The sequence below is a fragment of the Coregonus clupeaformis genome, unplaced genomic scaffold, assembly GCF_020615455.1.
Source record: "Coregonus clupeaformis isolate EN_2021a unplaced genomic scaffold, ASM2061545v1 scaf0587, whole genome shotgun sequence".
Taxonomy (NCBI): Eukaryota; Metazoa; Chordata; class Actinopteri; order Salmoniformes; family Salmonidae; genus Coregonus; species Coregonus clupeaformis.
The window spans coordinates 73,163-95,455 of record NW_025534042.1 but is presented as its reverse complement, the minus strand read 5'-3'; the positions used below and the strand labels follow the sequence as shown (position 1 = coordinate 95,455).

Here is a 22,293-nt window from a genome sequence, read left to right as displayed (position 1 = left end):
AATCAAGTTGGGATTCAGCTTTTAAAACACTGACTTGCAAAACAATTTATTACATCGCAACTGTACAAAATGCAAACTCACACATTCCTCAGACAGCATAACATGAAAGCAACACGACAGACACATTCGTTTGGCAGTCAGACGTTGAGTAAGGCCACAGAACAAGTCAGTTTTGAGGCACAGAGAAGAATGTATCTTAAAAGGTCCAATGCTGACGTTATCAAATCATTTCTGGGTAACAAGTATGTTACTGTGATTGTTTTCAATTAAACAATGGTCAAACAAACAGCTAATTTGCTCTTTGCTAGGACTGTCAGTGGTGTGATTGGGGAGGGGAGAACTGAAAACAAGCTGTTATTGGCCGAGAGGATTGGAACTCTTTCTTATTGGTCTTAACTAATTTACTGCCAGGCCAAAACTCTATCCCACCAAACAGGCTGAGATTTCAGGTGGTCTTTTCAAAATGGCGCTTACACTAAAACGGCATTGTCATTTTCACATTATTATAACCTGTGTGTTCGTCTGATAATGTTAACTGCAACAATAAGCGACAGTTGATTGTTTGACAGCAGGTCAACAAAGGACACCAAGTAGAATGTCAGTTTGACAGGCGATTCCCAGAAAGCATGTGCAGACAGGCAGCATATAAGACACACTGCAGGTTCATGTTGGCCAGTCAATGCAATCTATACATTTAAAACTAATATGGCTGAATCTGGCTGAAGCACTGAGTTAGGCTCTCTAAAGATAACTTTTCATACATGACAAGTCACCAGAATGTTTAGTTTTACTCTTCAGAATTGATTATATTGTGCATATAACACTTAGTCGTCATCAGGCGTGTGTTCTAAGATAATTTGAAAGACAAAATCGGTAAACCGTACACCTCACACCATATAAAACTGTCCATTACACAGTAATAGAACAGACTGTCCATTACACAGTAATAGAACAGACTGTCCATCGGTCTCACAGCTGTTTCAGGAGGCAAGATATTTGGCTACAATATTTACATTTAGTCCCATGGTCATATGAGCCAAACTGAAAAATAAGAAATTATTAAAGGGTGACTGTTCAACGAACACAAACTGTGTTAAAGGTAGACTCAGCGATACGATGTAGATGCCCAAAGTAAACAGCATAGTGGGTCAATTTCCACAACAGAGCGTTGAAGCGCAAGGTTAAACTTCTCCGCTGTTTTGGTTCCGTGCAGATACTGTTTGACTGTGAGAGAGAACGTCTTGCATCTCACTCATCGCAATATCTGCGGTGCAGCTTGTGACAACGTTATTTCGCTTAGTCTACCTTTTAAGGTCTAGAAAACCATGACGGAGAGTATGTACACTTCTGTCACTCAACATGCAGCAGCACTCACTCCATTGTTTTTGTCACCATTTGCTTGATAAACAGCTCAGTTTTAAGAGCGGACTGAAGATGTTTTTTGTGCATCTCAATATTCCAGCAAGGTTCTACGAATATCAGGTGATAGAATCCAGTATGATGACGACCAGTGCTTTACGTAACCTCCATGTCAGTCCAATTGAATGCACACATTTGAACTGGATCTCCAAAAATCCCAAAGGGATTCCTGGAAACAAACAATCCTAAATATAACCTCTAGGACCACAAGGTCATGTTCTCATGTCTTGTTCTGGTCCGGTCAGGATCATCGCTGACTGAAGCACTGAGATGGATTATAGTTGTGTGCTCTGGTAGGTTTACTCTAAGAATGTTAACTTGTGTGCATTCGTTTAATTAGTCTGTGCTGAATGCTAGACTGTGTCCTGTGATGTCCTGCGACCGACCCAGCACACGTATGAGCCTCCAGGCCCAGAGTCCACACAGTAGTGTGCTCACCTTAGACCTCAGCTCAGGCCCATTCCCTGCTGCTTGCTCATGTCCGTGCACACAAAGAAAGTCGTCAGCTCGCCTTTTCCCTTGATGTTGATGAGGCCTCGGCACTCACAGGAGTAGCCCAGCTTCTGGAGCACGTCCGACGTCTCCTCTGTGACCTGGAGCAGAAACATCAGACACGAAGCAAGGGAAAAGAGAAACATAGACAAACATTACTATGCTGCAGCCATGGTTTTTGTGTGGTTATAGTTCATCTCTCCAGCCAGACTAGCTAGGACAATACTGGAGTATGGCTGACAAGACTAGGTTGTTGTACTGAACCTGAATCTTGGCAAGCTCTCCAGTGCTCTCCATCCTACTGGCCACGTTGACAGTGTTGCCCCAGATGTCATACTGAGGTTTTCTGGCTCCAATCACCCCAGCAATTACAGGCCCATGGTTAATGCCTGTGAAAAGCAGGCACACAGTGACACAGGGCACACATAACGAGATACCTGCTGGGGCTAAACCAGTCGCATACTGTAGAGTAGCCCACCAGTCTAACAAGCCACTAGAATGTGATGTCCAAGACAATGACTATCAGCTAGACTGACCGATTTATGCCTGAGGAGAGCATGACGACACACAGAAAACTGGAAAAATAATTGACATGCTCAATTCAGTGATATACAGTAACAGGGTCTAACAAGTACCATCAGCTTGTCTGACCGAGTCAACCACAGGGAGTCAAAGCTGTAAAATGGCTTTCCATTTTAGTCATTTAGCAGATGCTCTTATCCAGAGCAACTTACAGGTGCAATTAGTGTAGCTCAAGGGCACATCGACAAATGTATCACTTAGTCAACTCGGGGATTAGAACCAGCAACCTTTCGTTTACTGGCCCAACACTCTTAACCGCTAGGCTACCTGCCACCGCTGCCAGTTGTTCAGCCAGACCATCTGCCAGTTGTTCATGTTGGACTCTGCATTTTAACAAAAAAATTCTTCCAGGGAGAATTATGTGGACTTCATTTGTTATTTAGATATTTAGATTTTTGGGGGGGACACAGATCCTTTGATGCACCAGACCTTTCCCCCCCCAAAAAATCTGGTATTTCATGCCAGCTTTCTGTGTTTATGTAGTAAAACCGTAATGCGTGCTTTTATCTCTCGAGCATTATAAATGTTTTCCTAAAGCCTGGGGGATCTGCTCAGAATAAGCTGTCTGAGAACTATGTCACAACAGTACACAGGGAGACCAGCGGTATCATGGAGAGTCAATGTTAGCTATTGTGGACAGTTGGAAAGAATGTCCTCCTACGTGATTAGATAGATATGGTATCGTAGGGCCAGGAGTGTTTTCTTCTATAACTAGGGCTCCCAACAGGCGCAGCTGTTCAGGAAAAACTCTTAGCACTAGAATAACAACCAATGAAACCCTAATAAAGATGGATAGAACCGGATGCATTGCAGACGTAATGTGTAGTTAATGTATATGGTACTAGTTAATTAATATAGTTAATATATGCCCAGGCCAGTGCCCAAGCTTTACTCACCCACACGCAGCCTAAAACTGTTGAAGGAGTGTCTGTTGATGCCGTCCAGCTTGCCAATGAGGGCAATGGCAAACTCTACCATGTTCCCTATCTGTGCCTGCTGCCTATCTCGATCCTGAAACAACACAGGTTCATCATAAAGTCCACACACAGGATACTACTACTAGTTACATAATGACAGTTATTTCAAGTACTTTATCTATAGAAAATCAAAAGGTATGCACAGTTGCATGCTGTGTAACCCCTCCCCTTCCACATGACCTGGGTCAAATAGTTAGTAGCTACCTGGTTCTTTTCCTGTCCTGGGGTGCCACTCAGCCCTGCGGCCGCCATATAAGTGCTTCCGATGGTCTTGATCTTCTCAACTCCACTGAACTTGGGTTTGGACAGAAGCTGTGTGTGGGAAAACAAGTGGATGTGTGAGCCAGGGTTAGTTTTCTTATTTGTATGACTGGGACATGTAATTTTAGATTGTTGATGGCTGCCAGCGGTTCTCTGACCTCATCGAAGTCTGCTATGATCTCGTTGAGGAGCCTCAGACACTCCAGACCTTCCTTGTTGATGTCACACTCCGTGTAGAACTCTTTGAAGTCCGGTACCGAGGCGAACATCACGCACACACAGTCATATGACTTGTAGTACAGATCCTGAGGAAGGAGGGGTACAACTTAGAGGCAATGCCATGTAGTAACACTAAGCAGAAGAACATAGACATACACTTCACAACAGAGATAGAGGGAAGTTTCAGGTTCACACAACAAATATTAAAAAGACAGAGCACAGAGCCACATCTTTGAAAGAAAGCCAATTCAGAATTATGAGAGGGACAGACACCACAACAGCTCCTCAAGTGCCAGATGTTCCTAACTGTTTTCACTGTGTTTACGTCTGGCAAGGAAATGACCAGTGATTAGACTGTACAAGGGGAGCCAATGTTAAACAGGGCCTCTAAAACCCATTATCTGGGAGAGTGGGAGGCTGTCGAAGTCCCATCCTTCTGCTCCTAGATGTCAAATCTCTGAGGTAAACCTCAAAGCATATTTTTGTTGTGTTGTTTGATTTGACACTGTTGACACTGTGCCATCCATTGAGATTACCGTTCAGGTAGATGCAGTGTTCTAGCTAAGCTGATGAGCACTCATCTTTAACAACTGAAGTGGCTTCAGTACAGTACTTCTCAGGTTGTAACCTACATGTCAAACACTAATAGCTGTTCTGTTGTGTTGTGCTCCCAGAAAAACATGTCAAGAGTAAATAATTAAACCAGATTTATTAAAAGGCTGAATTATTTCCATGGTGATTTAGCGGTAACACTGGTCATAACCCTGTGACTGGGCTGTGGAGGGCCGGAGTGAGGGAGACATAGTGGAGGGGATGTCCATGGCCTTCAGCGGTAGAGGTAAAAGTAGGCCAAGCTCTGAATTTCTGTAAGTTTATCATATCTTATGAAGTAAGACAAGATGGACAATCCTCTGTAATATCTTTTTGTTTTGAATAAATATTGTGAATTTCTTTTAACTTTAATTACACCGTTTTGATTAAGTGACTCTGCTTATCAGTGGTTTGGCTAGTGTGTTTATGTCTGTATCATGTGGACTATTTGATAGTGGCTGAGAGTAGGGGCAGTAGGAGTTGAGGACGTTGATGTGGACTATTTGATAGTGGCTGAGAGTAGGAGTTGAGGACGTTGATGTGGACTATTTGATAGTGGCTGAGAGTAGGGGCAGTAGGAGTTGAGGACGTTGATGTGGACTATTTGATAGTGGCTGAGAGTAGGGGCAGTAGGAGTTGAGGACGTTGATGTGGACTATTTGATAGTGGCTGAGAGTAGGGGCAGTAGGAGTTGAGGACGTTGATGTGGACTATTTGATAGTGGCTGAGAGTAGGGGCAGTAGGAGTTGAGGACGTTGATGTGGACTATTTGATAGTGGCTGAGTAGGGGCAGTAGGAGTTGAGGACGTTGATGTGGACTATTTGATAGTGGCTGAGAGTAGGAGTTGAGGACGTTGATGTGGACTATTTGATAGTGGCTGAGAGTAGGGGAGTAGGAGTTGAGGACGTTGATGTGGACTATTTGATAGTGGCTGAGAGTAGCGCGGGGTAGGAGTTGAGGACGTTGATGTGGACTATTTGAGAGTGGCTGAGAGTAGGGGCAGTAGGAGTTGAGGACGTTGATGTGGACTATTTGATAGTGGCTGAGAGTAGAAGTTGAGGACGTTGATGTGGACTATTTGATAGTGGCTGAGAGTAGGGGAGTAGGAGTTGAGGACGTTGATGTGGACTATTTGATAGTGGCTGAGAGTAGGGGCAGTAGGAGTTGAGGACGTTGATGTGGACTATTTGATAGTGGCTGAGAGTAGGGGCAGTAGGAGTTGAGGACGTTGATGTGGACTATTTGATAGTGGCTGAGAGTAGGGGCAGTAGGAGTTGAGGACGTTGCTGTAAGAATGCAGTGGCTCTGTCTCTACCATGCTGCCAAAGACGACATCACAAATCACAATTCCTATGAAGGGGCTGATTCATGGAGCTGTGGGTTGGTAGGTGGGGTCAGGCAGGCACTGATATACTGTACAATGATCCATAGAAGTGGGACCGTCCTTACCCTGGGGGTTCCATCCCTTAACCACTAACCACATTCCTACTGGAAATCGTAACAAACCATTTACGGGTAAATCCAATCAATCAATTCCACTACTAAGTGTTTCCCATTAAGCTTTAGTGAGTGCAGGCCAGTGGAGATGGGACCCCAGTGCAGATAGGAGGAGGAGGAGGGGAGGATGAGTTGGGCTCAGTCCACTACCAGTCATCCATCCTGGACCCCTACCTTGTACTTCTCAGTAAGTAAAGTGTTTGTGAGGAATCCCACCTCGTTCTTTTTATTCTCCCCGACAAACAGTGCGGCCACATGGGCCGGCAGCACGTTCTCCAGGAGCAGGCGGTTCAGGTTCTCCCTGGTCTCGATCTCATCCTGCTCCGTACGGTTCTTGTTCTTCAGAAGGAAGTCCTGGCGGAAGCATGACTCATTCTACGGGACAGAAGTGATGTGGTCAATTAGTAGTAAAAAGAAAGGGGCAGGGGAAGAGAGGGGCGGGGGAAGAGAGGGGCGGGGGACGCAGAGGGGCGGGGGAAGAGAGGGGCGGGGGAAGAGAGGGGCGGGGGACGAGAGGGGCGGGGGACGAGAGGGGCGGGGGAAGAGAGGGGCGGGGGAAGATGGGCAGGGGAAGAGAGGAGAGCAGAACAAAGAAAAGGAGGGAACATGTCCTGACCTGTTGTGAGATGATGAGCATGGTGACCAGGAACAAGGTGATGTATATGCAGCTCATCACCTCGGGGTGTTTGACCAGCCCCAATGCCCTCAGAATGGTCCCAGAGTCCTCAGTGCTAGAACACAGAGCTCAGGGGTTAGAGGTCATCTAAAGTAAAGCTCAGTATAAACCAGGCAGGATATAGTACCAGGTATTTGATGCACAGTACAGAACAGGGTTGGGGTCAATTCAGTATTCAATTCAGGAAGTGGATTGAAATTCAATTATTGAATTGAAACAATCTTCATAGAAAACAAATGGGCAATTTTCAGAAATGACTTAATAATATATAAATGTTTAATTTCTTCCTGAATCACTTCCTGAATTGACTGAATCAACCCCTGCCCTGGTACACAAGACCTGCTATAGTACCTGTTTTTATTGAGTTGGTTGTAAAGCATGCGTTCATAGCAGCTGAAGAGATCAGCCTTGGAGCTGAGGATGATGATGTAGTAGGCTGTGGAGGCCAGGGTGAGGAAGACCACTTTGAGCTCAAAGCTCACCCTCAGGAACACTCCACAAGCTATGAGAGCCAGGATACAGCTGAACACAGAGTACTGAGAGATGGAGAGAGAGAGAGAGAATGAGTGAGGAGACGAGGAAAACCTTCATCAATGGAAAGTGCCAGTTCTTCATTTCATTGTTTATTATTTGTAATTTATATTTGCAAACAACAATAAAAACACTGAAATGGAAAGTATCATTTCATAACTGTTCTATTAATATGCCATTTAGCAGACGCTTTTATCCAAAGCGACTTACAGTAATGTGTGCATACATGTTTATGTATGGGTAGTCCCGGGAATCAAACCCACTATCCTGGCGTTGCAAGTGCGCCATGCTCTATTAACTGAGCTTCAGAAAACCTGTTAGTGAGGGATATTGTAGGCATCTCTCACCGGCAGGTAGAACAGGCTGTCTAGATGCTGCTCACTGGAGTTGTTCCACCGAATCAGATCAGGGTTACCATTGATATCACACGGTGACTTCGTCTGGATGAAGCACTAGAGGGAACAAGAAGATTTGATTGACAGTCAACCACTAAGTGGGTCTGACTCTGAGAACACAAAGGCTGTAAAGCATGTGTTATTGGCATGTCTGTTTATGACTTGATGTACTTGTTACAATAAGAAGCTAATGCTCTTGTTGCTATAAAAAGTTGATGTAATTGCATGTACACGTAATGGCATTATGTTCTGTTTAAATCAGTGAGCTGTGAGTTAGTGAGTCGCCGTACTAATTTACCAGGTTGAAGACTGCTAGGATGATGATGACCGCAGTGGTGATAGTGACCAGAGGGAGGCGCACACACGGCCTCCTGACCACCGCCTCGGACACAGCAGGCAGCCACTGGCAGGACGACAACTTCTCCGGAAACAACCGCTGAGGGGGACAAGAGGAAATTAAGCATGTGACATTGAAGTCATCCATGTTGAGACAATGTGTGACTGACTAAGACAGCAGCACTGACTGTGTACAAAACATTAGGAACACCTGCTCTTTCCATGAAATAGACTGACCAAGTGAATCTAGGTGAAAGCTCTGATCCCTTATTGATGTCACCTGTTAAATCCACTTCAGTCAGTGTAGATGAAGGGGAGGAGACCGGTTAAAGAAAGATTTTTAAGCCTTGAGACAATTGAGACATGGATTGTATATGTGTGTCATTCAGAGAGTGAATGGGAAAGACAAAATATTTAAGTGCCTTTGAATGGGGTATGGTAGCACCGGTTTGAGTGTGTCAAGAACTAACGTTGCTGGGTTTTTCACGCTCAACAGTTTCCCGTGTGTGTCAAGAATGGTCCACCACCCAAAGGACATCCAGCCAACTTGACAACTGTGGGAAGCATTGGAGTCAACATGGGCCAGCATCCCTGTGGAACGCTTTCAACACCTTGTAAAGTCCATGCCCCGACGAATTGAGGCTGTTCTGAGTGAAAAGGGGGGTGCAACTCAATATTAGGAAGGTGTTCCTAATGTTTTGTACACTGTGTATCTCTGACTAGTGAATGTAATAACTACACTGCCTGTGTCTGTCTACACCATGGCATTGAGATGGTAGGCACCAGGTGTCAATGGCCACATAACAGCAACGTACAGCTTCACAGGAAAAGACCCGGGGATAGATGGAATAGCTATGCAGAAAGCGTGTTTCCACTGTCACAGTAAGAAATACACACAGTACACACACTGCGTACCCCACCCCCCACTCTCACACACAGTAAAGTAAGCCTTGCCCTGTCTAGAAATAGGGCTTGTTGTGACCTAAGCCTAAAACTCCCACTGACCTGCAGGTGACCTGCGAAACAGATGCCCAGGGTCAACAGGAGGACACAGGCCAGCACTCCAAACCAAATGCCCAACATTTTGGAACTGAGGGACGAAGAAGGGAAAGATCCAACACTGAATCCAAAAAGTTCCAATATTGGTTGTCATGCCATTATCGTTGCCATGGTTTAAGAGGGACAACTTATTACTACTGTACCAGTCAATAGCGGTAAAGAAATGTGTTTCTTATAGCCACAAGGGTAAATCACTCACTCTTTTGTCACAAACATCTGAACCACAAAGATGCAGAAGAAGATGAAGGTGGCACAGCCGATGTAGTGCTTGAACATGGGCAGATCAATGGCTCGGTACTGGGGAGGAAAGAAGAAGGCATGTTTGAACCTCTCACAAATACTAAGAAAATCTGTTTTACATTATATAAGAACACGTGTGGTCTGTGTAGTCTAATCGGACATATCAAGAGATAGATTCTAATCTAACATTTAACATGTGAACATGTTGTCATGGTTAGGAACTCAAATGTCAAGTAGGAATGTTTTTCTTTATACTATATCTTAGATAAAGGTTGCCATTGTACAGATGTACCTACAGTTTATTAGGACAGTAAGGTTCCTTTCCACAGTGTATAGAGACCATAAATTGTCAAAGACTCCAGTCACCCAAGTCATAGACTGTTCTCTCTGCTACCACACGGCAAGCGGTACCGGAGCGCCAAGTCTAGGTCCAAAAGGCTTCTTAACAGCTTCTACCCCCAAGCCATAAGACCGCTGAACAATTAATAAAATGGCCACCCAGACTATTTGCATCGACACACCCCCCCTTTGTTTTTACACTGCTGCTACTCGCTGTTTATTATCTATGCATAGTTACTTTACCCCTACCTACATCTACAAATTACCTCCACTAACCTGTAACCCTGCACATTGACTCGGTACCGGTATCCCCTGTATATAGCCTCGTTATTGTTATTTTATTGTTATTATTTTTTTAATGATTTTTTCAAATGTATTTAGTAAATATTTTCTTAACTCTATTTTCTTAAAACTGCATTGTTGGTTAAGGGCTTGTAAGTAAGAATTTTACGGTAAGGTCTACACCTGTATTCGGCGCATGTGACAAATATTATTTTATTTGAGTGAGTCTGTAAATTGGTCTAGACTTGCTGATGTAGTCAGTCCAAAGACAAAATTATTTTCTTTATATTGTATCTATAAGGTTCTAGAGATTTTCATTGTGGAGATGTACCTACTACAGTACATACTAGGACAGCAATGCTCCTCTCAACAGTGTCTAGACAGCTCTGAGACAGACAGACAGACTCACCTGTTTCTCCAGCTCTTTCTTAGGGAACCACACAGCCAGACTGCTAATCTCCTCAGACTTCACCCACTGCCTGGAGGTCACACAGGGAGAGAGCGTGAGGAAGAGTGTGTGTGAGAGCGAGCTCTCTATTTCTACAACTCAATCTGTAAAATGAATTTTCAGATAGCTTTGACTTGTCTTTGTCAATATTATTCACAATTGGCCAAATAATACTTTTCTCAAGTGACATGTTGGTGGCTAGGAAGATTAGATAACATTAGACCCTTAATTCTGAGTTTAGGCTTAAGCTTGTGGTCCTACCTAGTGACTATGCTCAGAATGTATTTTGACTATTTAGTGACTATTGAGACTCACTTGCTGCTGAGCTCATCGATGGTGGTGGTCATCTCATTGTGCAGCTCCTCATCAAACTTGCTCTTCTGGGACTTGTTCCTGTAAAAGACTCAGACAATAAGGAAGAGGTAGACTAGCAGACACACAGACTGACAGACAGACACACAGACAGACCGACACGCAGACAGACAGACCGACAGACACGCAGACAGACCGGCAGACAGACCGGCAGACAGACAGACCAACTGACACGCAGACAGACCGACTGACACGCAGACAGACATACTGACACACAGACAGACATACTGACACACAGACAGACAGACAGACAGATGGATGGATGCTGGTAAACCAGCCAAGGTCATGCAGGTTATTCAGTCTCCGTGTGCTGTGCAGGGAGGCAACTGGTTTAGGCCATTCTCAGCATTAGTGGAAACAGAGAGAAGGGGTGTGTGTCTGTCATTCATTCTATAGTGTGTGTGTGTGTGTGCAGGATGTCGTGTGTTAGTTGAACTCTGGTGACTGAACAGGAGTCTCCCAGCAGTACCCTGCTCTGTGCCCCCTGCCCCACCAGGAAGGAAACACACACAGACAGAGACACACACAGTGTTTATAACAGCACATAACTCCAGTGGGAAAACAAAGACACACACTTTAAACACTTAGTAGGGAGTGGTTACTATGCCCTGCTTGCTTTGTAAAGGCTTGGGAATCCCTGTGATGCCCTGTTATACAGAAGAGGGAGGCAGCTCTAGGCAGGATGGTGGGTAGAGAGAAGTGTTAACCCAGAAAGAAGGGTTGGAGGTTAATGGTGCTGGTGAAACATCAAGATTCTCCTCCTCCACTCAGAAGAGAGAACTTGCGTTGTGAGCCAGGCTGGCTCCACTCACTTATAGGTGCTGAGCGGAGGGGCGGGCGAGGAGAAGGGCTCCTCTACAGACTCATCAAAGCTGTCAGGGACCAACAGTGAGAGATACACACACATTTAACATGGTGACATTGTTGTCGCTGTATGGGACTGTTGTGTGTTGTATGTGAGGATTCATTTGTGTCCTTGTGTTTTTGTATAGTACTGTGACTGCTAAAACAACAAATGTCTATTGTCTCTGTAGAATGGATCAAATATGAATGAAGCTTACATTGTACCTGAATAAAGAAACTATTTTGTTTTGATGAAACATGACATGAAGAGGTTCATGACCAAATGAAAGAACATAGGAAGGGCCACCGACCACATCAGAAGCAATACAGCCGGTTCCTGTTAAGTGTCCATTCACAGTATCGATGTCCACTAGAACCACAGCCGAGACAAAAAAGGTTTTACAGGGACATTTTCTTACTTCCCTGTCCTGTCTACTGCACTCACAAGTGATTCAGCTTTTGTCAGTAATGGGGAAAAAGAGACGACTTCCATGCCCTTTGCGACCAAACTTGATGACCTTATAAAAAGTAAATGCGTTTGTGCTTTTATATACAATATGTGTAACATTAAATGGACTTACAAATCGCTTAACATTTAATTAAGAGTCACTGATCTGTCGTTTGCATTTGGTAATTCAAAAAAATAACTGGCTTCCTGCATACACCTCCACAACCATAAACACCCACTGTATCAACAGACTGACGCATAGCATGAGTACCACTCCAGTAAGGGGAGTCTGACGTCACCACTCTGACATGATGCCAATTCAGGGCTCTTGTTAACATATAAACAATTTAACCCATCCTCTCTGTGTTCTCAGACTTGGCCTTCCTTACCTCTCAGTGATCTTCGTGCGCAGGGGGATGTCCTAAAAAATAATTTAAACTGTTAGACAAATCGTGCGTAAAACAACAAGAAGTAAAGCAGCATGTAAATATGCCATCAACAGTCTTCCACAGGAAATACTGATGCTTGTAGCAATACATTTCAACCTGTTATGCTTGATTTGATGAGGTGGACTATTTCTGTTAGAGGAAGTATGCCTGGTAATCTTTTCTTCAGTTATAATGCAGTGGCCCTCTACCCGTCACTCACCTTGCAGCGTGATTTTACATTGACCATGGGGTCTGTGGTGTACCCCTCTCTGCTCTGTAGGTGGGCGAAGGGTTTGACGGCGCCCCAGGACTCCAGGTAACGGGTCATTCTCACTGATGGCCGCATCTTCAGCCCGTCATTCACACGTGGCTTAAGCAAAATGCGGCTGTTCAGAGCCTGGTCCTTAGACTGATGACACACACAAGTTAATGAGGAGTACAGTCTCAGTCTCACATATACAGATAAGGCCCTTGTCAGGGATTCTGGAGGTAATACATTTAATGAGGTAGCTCACACGAGGATCGATGACAAGGTATGTCTGTATGTTGAGCTCCTTCAGGTAGGCATCTCTTAGCCCACCGTTCCCCTCCTCCACCTCATAGGCCTTGTTCAGGTGATTCAGGGTGGCCTCAGTGATGTGGACACGCCTGATCATGACAAAGACGGGGGGTTACTATTAGTAAAATGGACTTACTAGGACTAGGTTACTACTAGTAACTTAATAATAAATGCCACTATAAGGATTAAAGTTAGTGTAAATTAATGTTTATCATACATGGTTAACTCAACTACTAACATACCCAGGTAAGCCTCCAGACTCCATATAATTGGCCAGGGTGACGTCATGTGACCACACGTCAAACTGCCACTTGCGGAGGCCAATCACACCGCAGAGCACGTTGCCGGAGTGCACGCCCACTCTCATGTTAATGTCCACACCTGTGGCCTCGCGCACCAGTCTGAGGGGCGGGATGAGAACCTGTCAGCTGTGTGTGTGTGTGTGTGTGTGTTCATTGAGGTTTCACTGGGATTCCTTCTTATTGCTTTGACGTCAGAGCCAGCTGAACAAATCAACTATTTATTTGTTGTCATAACATGCTGCTGCTACTGTCTATTATCTATCCTGCTGCCTAGTCACTTTACCCCTCCCTATATGTACAGTACATAGCTACCTCAATTACCTCGTACCCCTGCACATCGCCTCGGTACTGGTACTTCCTGTATATAGCCATGTTATTTTTACTCGTTATTGTTACTGACTGTGTATTTATTCCTTGTGTCACTATTTCTATTTTTAAAAATTATCTTTAACTCTGCATTGTTGGAAAAGGACCCATAAGTAAGCATTTCACAGTTAGTCTACACCTGTTGTTTACGAAGCATGTGATAAATAGCATTTGATTTGATTTTCCAACATGGAGCTTTGAGATTTTGACCTCTATTTTGGCAGGGCAGAGAGGTGCCAAGATAAAGCCTTCCTTTGACAGACCCTCCAGTCCTCCACAACACCTGATTATAGACCAACACCTTCCCGAGAACTAACTCACTCCCATAACCACCATCGACCCAGACAACTCACATCAACACCTACTACTTAGGCCAGAAAGTCCCTATTGCATTATACAATAACACTACCCTCCCTACTATCCTTTAACACCTTTGATTTACAATATACGCTATTTATCTCACAATCTAATGAGAATATGTGTTGCTAAAGTCTTGGAACTAACCAAAAGGATCACACGTTTTAGTAATTGTTTTCCCCCCAGAAGGCCTTGGGGCTCCTCTGAACTCACTTGATGGCCTCACACATGTCCAGACCCATCTTCACACAGTTCTTGGCATGCATGGGCAGGGAGACAGGCAGGCCAGACACACAGTAGTAGCAGTCTCCCAAAATCTTGATTCTCATGCACTCGTTCTCCTGAAGAATAAAACAGAAAAATACCACATAGACCATGAAGACCATCCAAGAAGCAGACATGTCAACTGGATTTAGCATTAACACAAATTAGGTATCAGAAGTTCTCCTGAAGAACCAAACACACAAGACATCCATGCATGTCCAGCCCAAGAACTACATGTACTTGTTTTTTAAGTGTCTGAGATGATCTGTATATTGAAATAAAATCTATCTATATATACATAAAATAAATCTATTATGACACATAACAAGTGGATTATGCATTACCACACTGTCGTGTTATCATAATAAACATAAAAGTGTAGCTAAATATTTAATAAAGCTGAAAGGTCAGTGTTAATTTAACTAAAGGTGCAAATCTTACAAATTATTAACTCACCTTTGCAATCTGGTCAAATTTCCCAAACAGCTCGTTGAGCATGATGACCAGCTGCTTCGGAGAGCAGTCGCTGGCCAATCGGGTAAAGCCCACAATGTCAGCATACAGAATACTGCAAAAAGAGAAAAGCCAAGGGTGTGTTCATTAAGACACGCGTTTTGCAAAAGAAAACAAGAAGTTTAGATAGTCCCTCCCTGTTGCACATAGTTTCCGAGCATTTTCTTGCATTTCATGCTTACTGATCACGACCGGCTCAGGACATTTGGAGTCAAGACATCAGTGTCATAATGACGTGTAGAGAAATCTGTCGTCTGCATGGATACGACCAAGCTGGCACTACACTGATTAATCACTCTGATGTAAGTCGCTCTGGATAAGAGCGTCTGCTAAACGACAAAAAAATTAAATTAAAATAATGTTGTTGCATCACCAAACAAGGGTGTCATTGTCAGATAAAGGTTGACTCCTGGGGTGTTGAAATGGAGTGGGGCCAACTGATTACAGTTGGAGGTCCTATCCTGGGTGAGCAGTAATCCTATGGGGCTAGAAAGGAGAGGTGAAGACTGAGTAGAAGGGAGATTGTGATAAGGGGTTTGGCTCTAAGATTTAAACTACAGAAGTGTTTACCCTATATTCATTTAGCAGCGGCGGGCCACCGCTATTTTTTTTCCGGGATGGTGAAACGTTTTCAGTGTAAAAATGTTTTCTCCGCCCATGGCAAAATGTTTTGCATGAAATCAGCTTTAAAACATCAAATGAATTGTCTGCAGCCAAGAGGACGGCCTCTAAAATGTTTGCCATTGGCCACGTCCACTAACCCCCCCCACCCCCCCGCCCCGCTAACTTTGCCACAGCTGTTGAAAAAGATCCTAGGGGAAGCACTGTACAGTACACTGATTGGAAGTGCGATAAGCTTGCTGTGAGCCCTGTCCTCCACACAGAGCACCTGACCCGGGCCACCACACATCCAGCCGCCACTGCCTAATCACTGGCTCATTACCAGGGCTCAGAGGGCTAACTGTTGCCAAGGTCAGTGTCCCACTAACTGCTGCCAAGGTCAGTCCTCATTAAAATAGCTAACGTTAGCCTGTTGCTCGGCAGACCAGACCAGACCAGAGAACCATGGCCGCCCAGTAACTCTGACTGACAACGACCAGGTGTTTCCTCTGAAAGAACATGTCTAATGACAAGCATGTCTCGTGTCATTACAAGGATCAAATGGGGAGGTGCTTGGGCTATAATTCACAGTAACACACCAAAGGTGTGTAATATATTATTATTATTTATTATTATTATAAAGGGCTTAAATGAGGATTCACGCACTAGCTGAGCCACAGCAGCACATGATACGGTCTTTGATTTTCACAAGGCCTTCTCAGATCAGACAGTTTAAATGTCCCTCCTTTTCTATGAAATCATATTAATTACGGGCCTAAACTTATTACTTTTTTTCACCTTTATTTAACCAGGTAAGACAGTTGAGAACAAGTTCTCATTTACAACTGCGACCTGGCCAAGATAAAGCAAAGCAGTGCGATATCAACAAATCAACCAGGTAGTTACAAATGTCAGTTTGTCAGGCTACTGAGAAGATCGACGAGTGTTGATGTGTTGACCTTCATTTGGGCAACAAATGGGCTCCCTCTCTCTCCAGGAAGGTAGAAGGTACAGTCCAGTCTGTAACAATTACAGAGTCTAAAACTTAGGGAATCTATTGAGCTATCTACTAAGGTTCACTGGATAGGCTACAAAGCCAATGTCTGTCAGCACTTTCTAAATGAATGCCCATAAAACAAAAGGCCTTATCTGGGTCAATGCTCAGCTAACACTGTCCTGCTAAATTCCATGAGAACTGACTGGGCATTGTGAGTGTAAATAGACCTCACAGAGCAGGGATGGGCAACTCCAGTCCTCGGGGCCGGAGTGGTGTCACTTTTTCTCCATCCATAGCAAACACAGCTGATTAAACGAATTGCATTCTAAACTGAAGATCATGATTAGTTGATTATTGGAGTCAGGTGTGTTATCTGGGGCAAAAGTGTGACACCAATCACACCCCTGAGGACTGGAGTCGACCATCCCTGTCCCAGAGGAATCAGGGGAAAATCATGAAATTAGAGAACACAAACTATACTAACTATTCAAAGCACACATGCAACATATGAAGCAGAATAATTTAGGATTTAACCCAGTGTTTTACCCAAGGCTCAGACCTTTCTGTTTCCATATATGCGGGCCGGCACCCAGGTCTCACTGAGCCATGGCTCCGGTGGACCTGCTCTCACTTGGGGCCAAAGCCAGGCCACTGGTACCTTTCAGCTTGCATTTACATAACAATGGCTAACTGTGAACTTTAACACCTTCTCACAAAGCAACTGATTCTGCTATTCTCAAGTACTCACTGTCAGCCCTAGCTATGGAAACACCATTTCCCTAGTATAACATAAGGGTATATACACTGGTGTAACACTAGTGTTACAGTCGAAAAGCAGCAAAAGAGAAGTGAAGCCAAAATGTAAAGGCAGGGAATGAGAAAATCAAAGGCTAAAGCCACAAGCGGGGTTTCGTTCAAGAGAACATTTGGGTTGGGGAAATATTTCCCCATGTGTGCCGTTTGGTAGACTGAAAACCATGCTTAGTTTGACAGGCAATGATTGACAGCAAAGGATTGGATTCTACTGTATGTTTCTTAGTAATATTCTTAGAACATAACAGGTTATTTGAACATGCTGTATGTTTCTCAGTGATATTCTTAGTACATGACAGGCTATTGTTGTACTGTACCTGACGTTCTCGTGTCTCTTGACGTAGAGACTGTGGAAGTTGTTGTCTTTGACGAGTCGTTGCTGCTCTTCTTTGTCCTTGCAGTCTTGCAGACGCTCCATGATGGCCAGCTTCATCTTCATGGAGATGTAGACCGGCAGCACAGACTGCAGCAGGTTTTCCTACACACACACACACACACACACGTTAGCATCAACACACCACACCCACCCAACCACACACACTGTCCGATAGACAAAAGGTCATGAACCCATCCAATCAGGGAGAAACCCAGTCTGAGTATCAACCAGCTGTCAGAGTGTCTTGCTGATCTGGTAACTGCACTAACAAGGTCCCCATTCACTCAGATTACTGTTAAAAGCTTTATAATCATTGTGCTGCCAGTCTGGTTGTACAGCCAGTCAACAGACAGAGAGAACATCACATTGAGAGCCTCTGGGATGGAATAGAGTCAGGTGAGATGAGAATCTAAGAAGTTCATAAGGAGATGTCTCAGGAAATCATTATTCTTCAATCCCTATTGACCCCATAATTCCTGTTCACCCTTATGATGTGATACTGAGGCACCTGACTCCTCTCCTTTCTCTCTCCACTGGTTTGGCTGCATCCATGGGGGGGATTTGCCCCTAGGTACAGATCTAGGATGAAATCCTAACCTTAACCATTAGTGGGAGAAATGTTAAACTGACCCAAGACTAGTGTCACGGGGCAACTGGCTAGGCCTACATGCTCTCACAGATAGATTACCACCTCCTGGTTCAAATGACTGGAGCAGGTTTTCCAGTAAACCGTAAAGCATGGAAAGTCATTCTGCACAAAGTGGCCTTGATTTGGTACAGTCAGCTCAGCTCTGTGCTGTAATTGATCTGGCAGATTCTATCTGACTGGGCCTAGAGAACAATGGCAGAGTGCTCTGTGTATGCGGGGGGAGTTACTGTTCACCTCAGCGTTGGGACCCATTTCAAACCCTCCCTTCCCTCTTCTCTTTATGGGGCCTGTTCTCTTTGGCTAACCCCTGTGGCACTGCTCCTTTTTTCGGGCTCAATACAACAGAGTAGAACAGAGGCAGCTCAAATGTTAACGATTATATCATTCCATTCTGTCCTGCTAGGCAACAGAGCAGCCAGCAGCCTCCTCTCTCTCACAGAGTGTGGTGTCACTTCCTAAGTAACTATCATTACAAATGAAAAAAAATTATGGTTAAAAAGCCATTTGAAACAGACACCCGTTTTTACTAACGGAGCACACACAGACATCTACTTAAAAGATCATTACAATAACATTTAATTTGAGGGGGATTTGATCATCGTAATGAAAAATACAAGCTAGAAAACAACAAGGCTGATGGTCTTAAATTAAGTAAACAATTAACCAGTGCTATTATGACAAAAAAATTAGCCTAACACAATTTATTAACTTTCATTAGTCTTTCATACTTCCTGTCTTTCAGTCAGGTCAGCCTCTGTTCAGAAAGAGACACCAAAAGCATGTTATTCAACCAGAACAGGATTTCTAATACACTGGGAGGTCGCCCTCGCCAAAGAGGTTCCTAATCTCAAGGGTCCTTCCTTAAATAAAAGTTAAAGAACTAAATCAAAAAGATAGCTGAGTGTCTGATAAGGAGATGTTGTCACCTGCTGTCTCTTTTCTATCTCCAGCTTCATGCGGATGCCCAGACATCGGAGTGTATCCTGGAAGGTCTGTCTTAGTGTTCTCTCCATCAGGACCTTATGGAAGGCCCCCACCACACTGCCACACAGAAACACCACCGCATTGGACAGCAGCTGGGGACAGAGGGACAGACATTAAAATCTAGCTGCACAGCGTAAGCATTTTATTGTCCGTTTTCAGAGAAATGTGCCTTACGCCTTAGAAACTCCTTACAGGACATCAACAACAACACTATAGCACACAATCTCGCTGAAACATACATGACACATGAGTCATTAACACACACACATATGCTGTGATACTTCCTGTTTATAGAAAACTATCTAAAGCACAACATCGTGAACATACATAACGTCATGCATCACCAGGAGATCATGGAACACATGTATAAGTGTTACTAACAGCATAACTAATAACACACCTGATTGGCCAGAAAGGGGCTGGGGTCTTGCATGTTGAAGACAGTGAGGCGTAGAGTGAGGACCATGATGTGAGAGAGTGAGGAGATCACACTGAGCACCACAGCATAGCACATCTGGAAAGGCAGCATGGTGTACACTGTGAAGATGATGAACAAGAAGAAGGGAACCTACAGGAGAAAATGAGATCGAGAGATAGGTCAGACTGATATGACATGAAATACTGTGGGGAAAGAGTCTCGGATTGGCAGCACTACCCAAAGAACAAGTGGCTTTACTGGACAACTGTCACCTCAGTGTCCTGGCAAGAGATGCTATAACTAGACAAACATAACTTTTTGATGCTTCTGTTCATGTGTGTATATAATGAGTACACACATGAACTCAGTGGCCAGTTTATTAGGTAGGCCACCCCGTTTCGTGAAAATGGTTCGCTCCTACAGACAGCGAGTCACGTAGCTGTGGCTTGCTATATAAAGCAGGCAGACAGGCATCAAGGCATTCAGTTACTGTTCGATTGAACGTTAGAATGGGCATAAATAAGTGACCTAAGCGACATTGAGCGTGGTATGATCGTCGGTGCCCCTTTGCCTGAATTTGTCGGGGCATGGATTCTACAAGGTCTGGCGTTCAAAAGTTGCTCAATTGGTATCAAGGGATCTAATGTGTGCCAGAATTGAAATTCACATCAGGTTTTGTTTGTTATCACATGGAGAAGATTGTGTGCTCTGTGATGTAGATCTTAAATCAGATAACTTCTTTAGGGAAGGCAACAGAAACTGTGTGAAACGTAATTCTGCAATAATGAAGTAAGGATTTCGCGTAAGCAGCATGAGTCAATGGCCCCATCCTGCCTGGTGTCAACGGTACAGGCTGGTGGAGGTGGTGTAATGTTGTTTTCCTGGCACACGTTAGGTCCCTCGATAGCAATTGTGCAACGTTTGAACGCTACACCTTGTAGAATCCATGCCCGAAGAATTCAGGCTGTTCTGGAGGCAAAGAGGGGTCCAACCCGGTACTAGATGGGTGTACCTAATAAACTGGCTGGTATGAAGATGGAGGAGAGTAAGAGGACAAAGGAAGTGGGCTTTTATTTTTATTATTAAAGCCAACAGGCTTTGTCGTGTAACCTTTCTTTAGGGTTAGAGAAGAGAGTGTGCGTGTGCGTGTGTGTGAGTGCGTATACCTGGTCCCAGGGCAGGATGAGGGGTCCGCTGAAGATGAAGGTGAATCCCATGGTGAGGTGAGTGGCCCAGACCACCAGGCCCAGCAGTCTCCTCCAGCGCTGGGTCAGGGTCTCTGTACACACCAGCACAAACACAGCCAGGAACACGCACAAGCTGCAGCTCACCACGCTCACAAATGCACAGTGCTCCTCCGCACTCTGAAACAGGGAGGGAGAACATAACGCACACTGAATCACAATCATGGAATTTACATTATACTCTACATTGAGATATACACACAGTCATAGGCACTGATGCCATATCCATCTACACACAGCCCTACACAGACACACAATGCTATACTCATCTAATGAAAAGACTATGATAAAAAAACAGGCTATAATATATGTTCCGTCTGAGGGCAGGTTTTGAAGTGTTATATAGTCAGGTACAATGATATGCCTAAACAACATTCCCTCAACATCATTCCAGTCCCTTTATTATGCCTATGTACTGTCTACACATGAGAGCGGCCACTATCTAATTCAGCATCGTGGTTTATCCAGGCTTATTGCACATCTGTCTCTGCGTCATGTCCTGTTGCTAGAGGCCACAGCATCTTCCTGATTTAATTACACAGAGGAGGCTCAGATATAGATTTCTGGTGTGTGTGTATACACTTGCGTGCATGCCAGTTAGCGAGAAAGCAAGGGAGCGAGAGAAAGAGAGAATGGGAAAGAGTTCAATGCCAAGGAGAGCAGGAATGACTGTGTAAAGGTCCCTGAGCAGAAGGCCATCCCGGCATTGTCTATTGAGTATGCTGGTTTCCATGGTAGCAGAAGTGAAGGCCTTTACTAGCACATTTAACTACGGCCACACCCACTAAATCGACCTATAGCAGACTTGTTCATGTCCTTTTCTCATTTATTTTCAGATGGAAGGAAGTACTGAAACTAGTCTATACAATTAGAGAACAGATTGGTTCTGATCCTCTCCTCTCGAAATCTCATCTGAAAAGCAATGACCCAGGTGGGATCTGCTCAGTCTCAGCCTGCCATGAGTGAATGTTTTCGTCTGTTGGGCATTGAAATTTACGTCAGGTTTTGTTTGTTATCATGTGGAGAAGATTGCGTGCTCTGTGGTGTAGAGCTTAAAATCAGATCACTTCTTTAGGGTAGGAAACAAACTGTGCAAAACGTAATTCTGCAATAATGACCAAAGTAAACCCACAAGAACATACACTCTCTCTAGTGTCCGTTGGTGGGTTAAGTTAACGGTTATGTAAAATGAGGACCACTAAAAGCATCCTCTCCGTGCTCTCTGACTCTCTTACTCTCTTTGTACTCTGTTAGAATCTAAATGACTTCATCCACCTAAAAACAACAGGGCTCTCAATAGGCTCTTTGTTCAATCTGAGGCCAACTATCCTGTTTAAGTACCACTTAGAAATATATGTTGGCATGCCCTCCTCTCGCTCACTGGTGGGCTCATGGTCTCTAACAGGTAGTCCATC

General features: G+C 44.3%; 1 protein-coding gene across 3 annotated transcripts in view; it reads right to left on the bottom strand.

Annotated features, from left to right (window-relative positions):
* Positions 1 to 30: 30 nt before the first annotated feature.
* Positions 31 to 22,293, bottom strand: part of LOC121562328 (adenylate cyclase type 2-like) — a 62,421-nt gene continuing 40,158 nt past the window's right edge. The window contains exons 3-27 of one of the 3 annotated variants that reach the window (XM_045216046.1): positions 20,801 to 20,998; positions 19,617 to 19,784; positions 19,159 to 19,308; positions 17,525 to 17,685; positions 14,741 to 14,852; positions 14,234 to 14,361; positions 13,238 to 13,396; positions 12,952 to 13,084; positions 12,657 to 12,845; positions 12,398 to 12,429; positions 11,530 to 11,589; positions 10,661 to 10,738; positions 10,307 to 10,376; positions 9,236 to 9,333; positions 8,983 to 9,067; positions 7,940 to 8,077; positions 7,594 to 7,698; positions 7,067 to 7,251; positions 6,656 to 6,770; positions 6,214 to 6,414; positions 3,890 to 4,036; positions 3,675 to 3,782; positions 3,390 to 3,504; positions 2,176 to 2,300; positions 31 to 2,012 (exon numbers count right to left, since the gene is read on the bottom strand). In XM_045216046.1, coding sequence (XP_045071981.1) covers positions 1,866 to 2,012; positions 2,176 to 2,300; positions 3,390 to 3,504; positions 3,675 to 3,782; positions 3,890 to 4,036; positions 6,214 to 6,414; positions 6,656 to 6,770; positions 7,067 to 7,251; positions 7,594 to 7,698; positions 7,940 to 8,077; positions 8,983 to 9,067; positions 9,236 to 9,333; positions 10,307 to 10,376; positions 10,661 to 10,738; positions 11,530 to 11,589; positions 12,398 to 12,429; positions 12,657 to 12,845; positions 12,952 to 13,084; positions 13,238 to 13,396; positions 14,234 to 14,361; positions 14,741 to 14,852; positions 17,525 to 17,685; positions 19,159 to 19,308; positions 19,617 to 19,784; positions 20,801 to 20,998 — 3,207 coding nt within the window. In that variant the 3' untranslated portion in view covers positions 31 to 1,865. The remainder of the gene's footprint in view (positions 2,013 to 2,175; positions 2,301 to 3,389; positions 3,505 to 3,674; positions 3,783 to 3,889; positions 4,037 to 6,213; positions 6,415 to 6,655; positions 6,771 to 7,066; positions 7,252 to 7,593; positions 7,699 to 7,939; positions 8,078 to 8,982; positions 9,068 to 9,235; positions 9,334 to 10,306; positions 10,377 to 10,660; positions 10,739 to 11,529; positions 11,590 to 12,397; positions 12,430 to 12,656; positions 12,846 to 12,951; positions 13,085 to 13,237; positions 13,397 to 14,233; positions 14,362 to 14,740; positions 14,853 to 17,524; positions 17,686 to 19,158; positions 19,309 to 19,616; positions 19,785 to 20,800; positions 20,999 to 22,293) is intronic. The other 2 variants (XM_045216047.1, XM_045216048.1) reach the window with 2 other exon arrangements.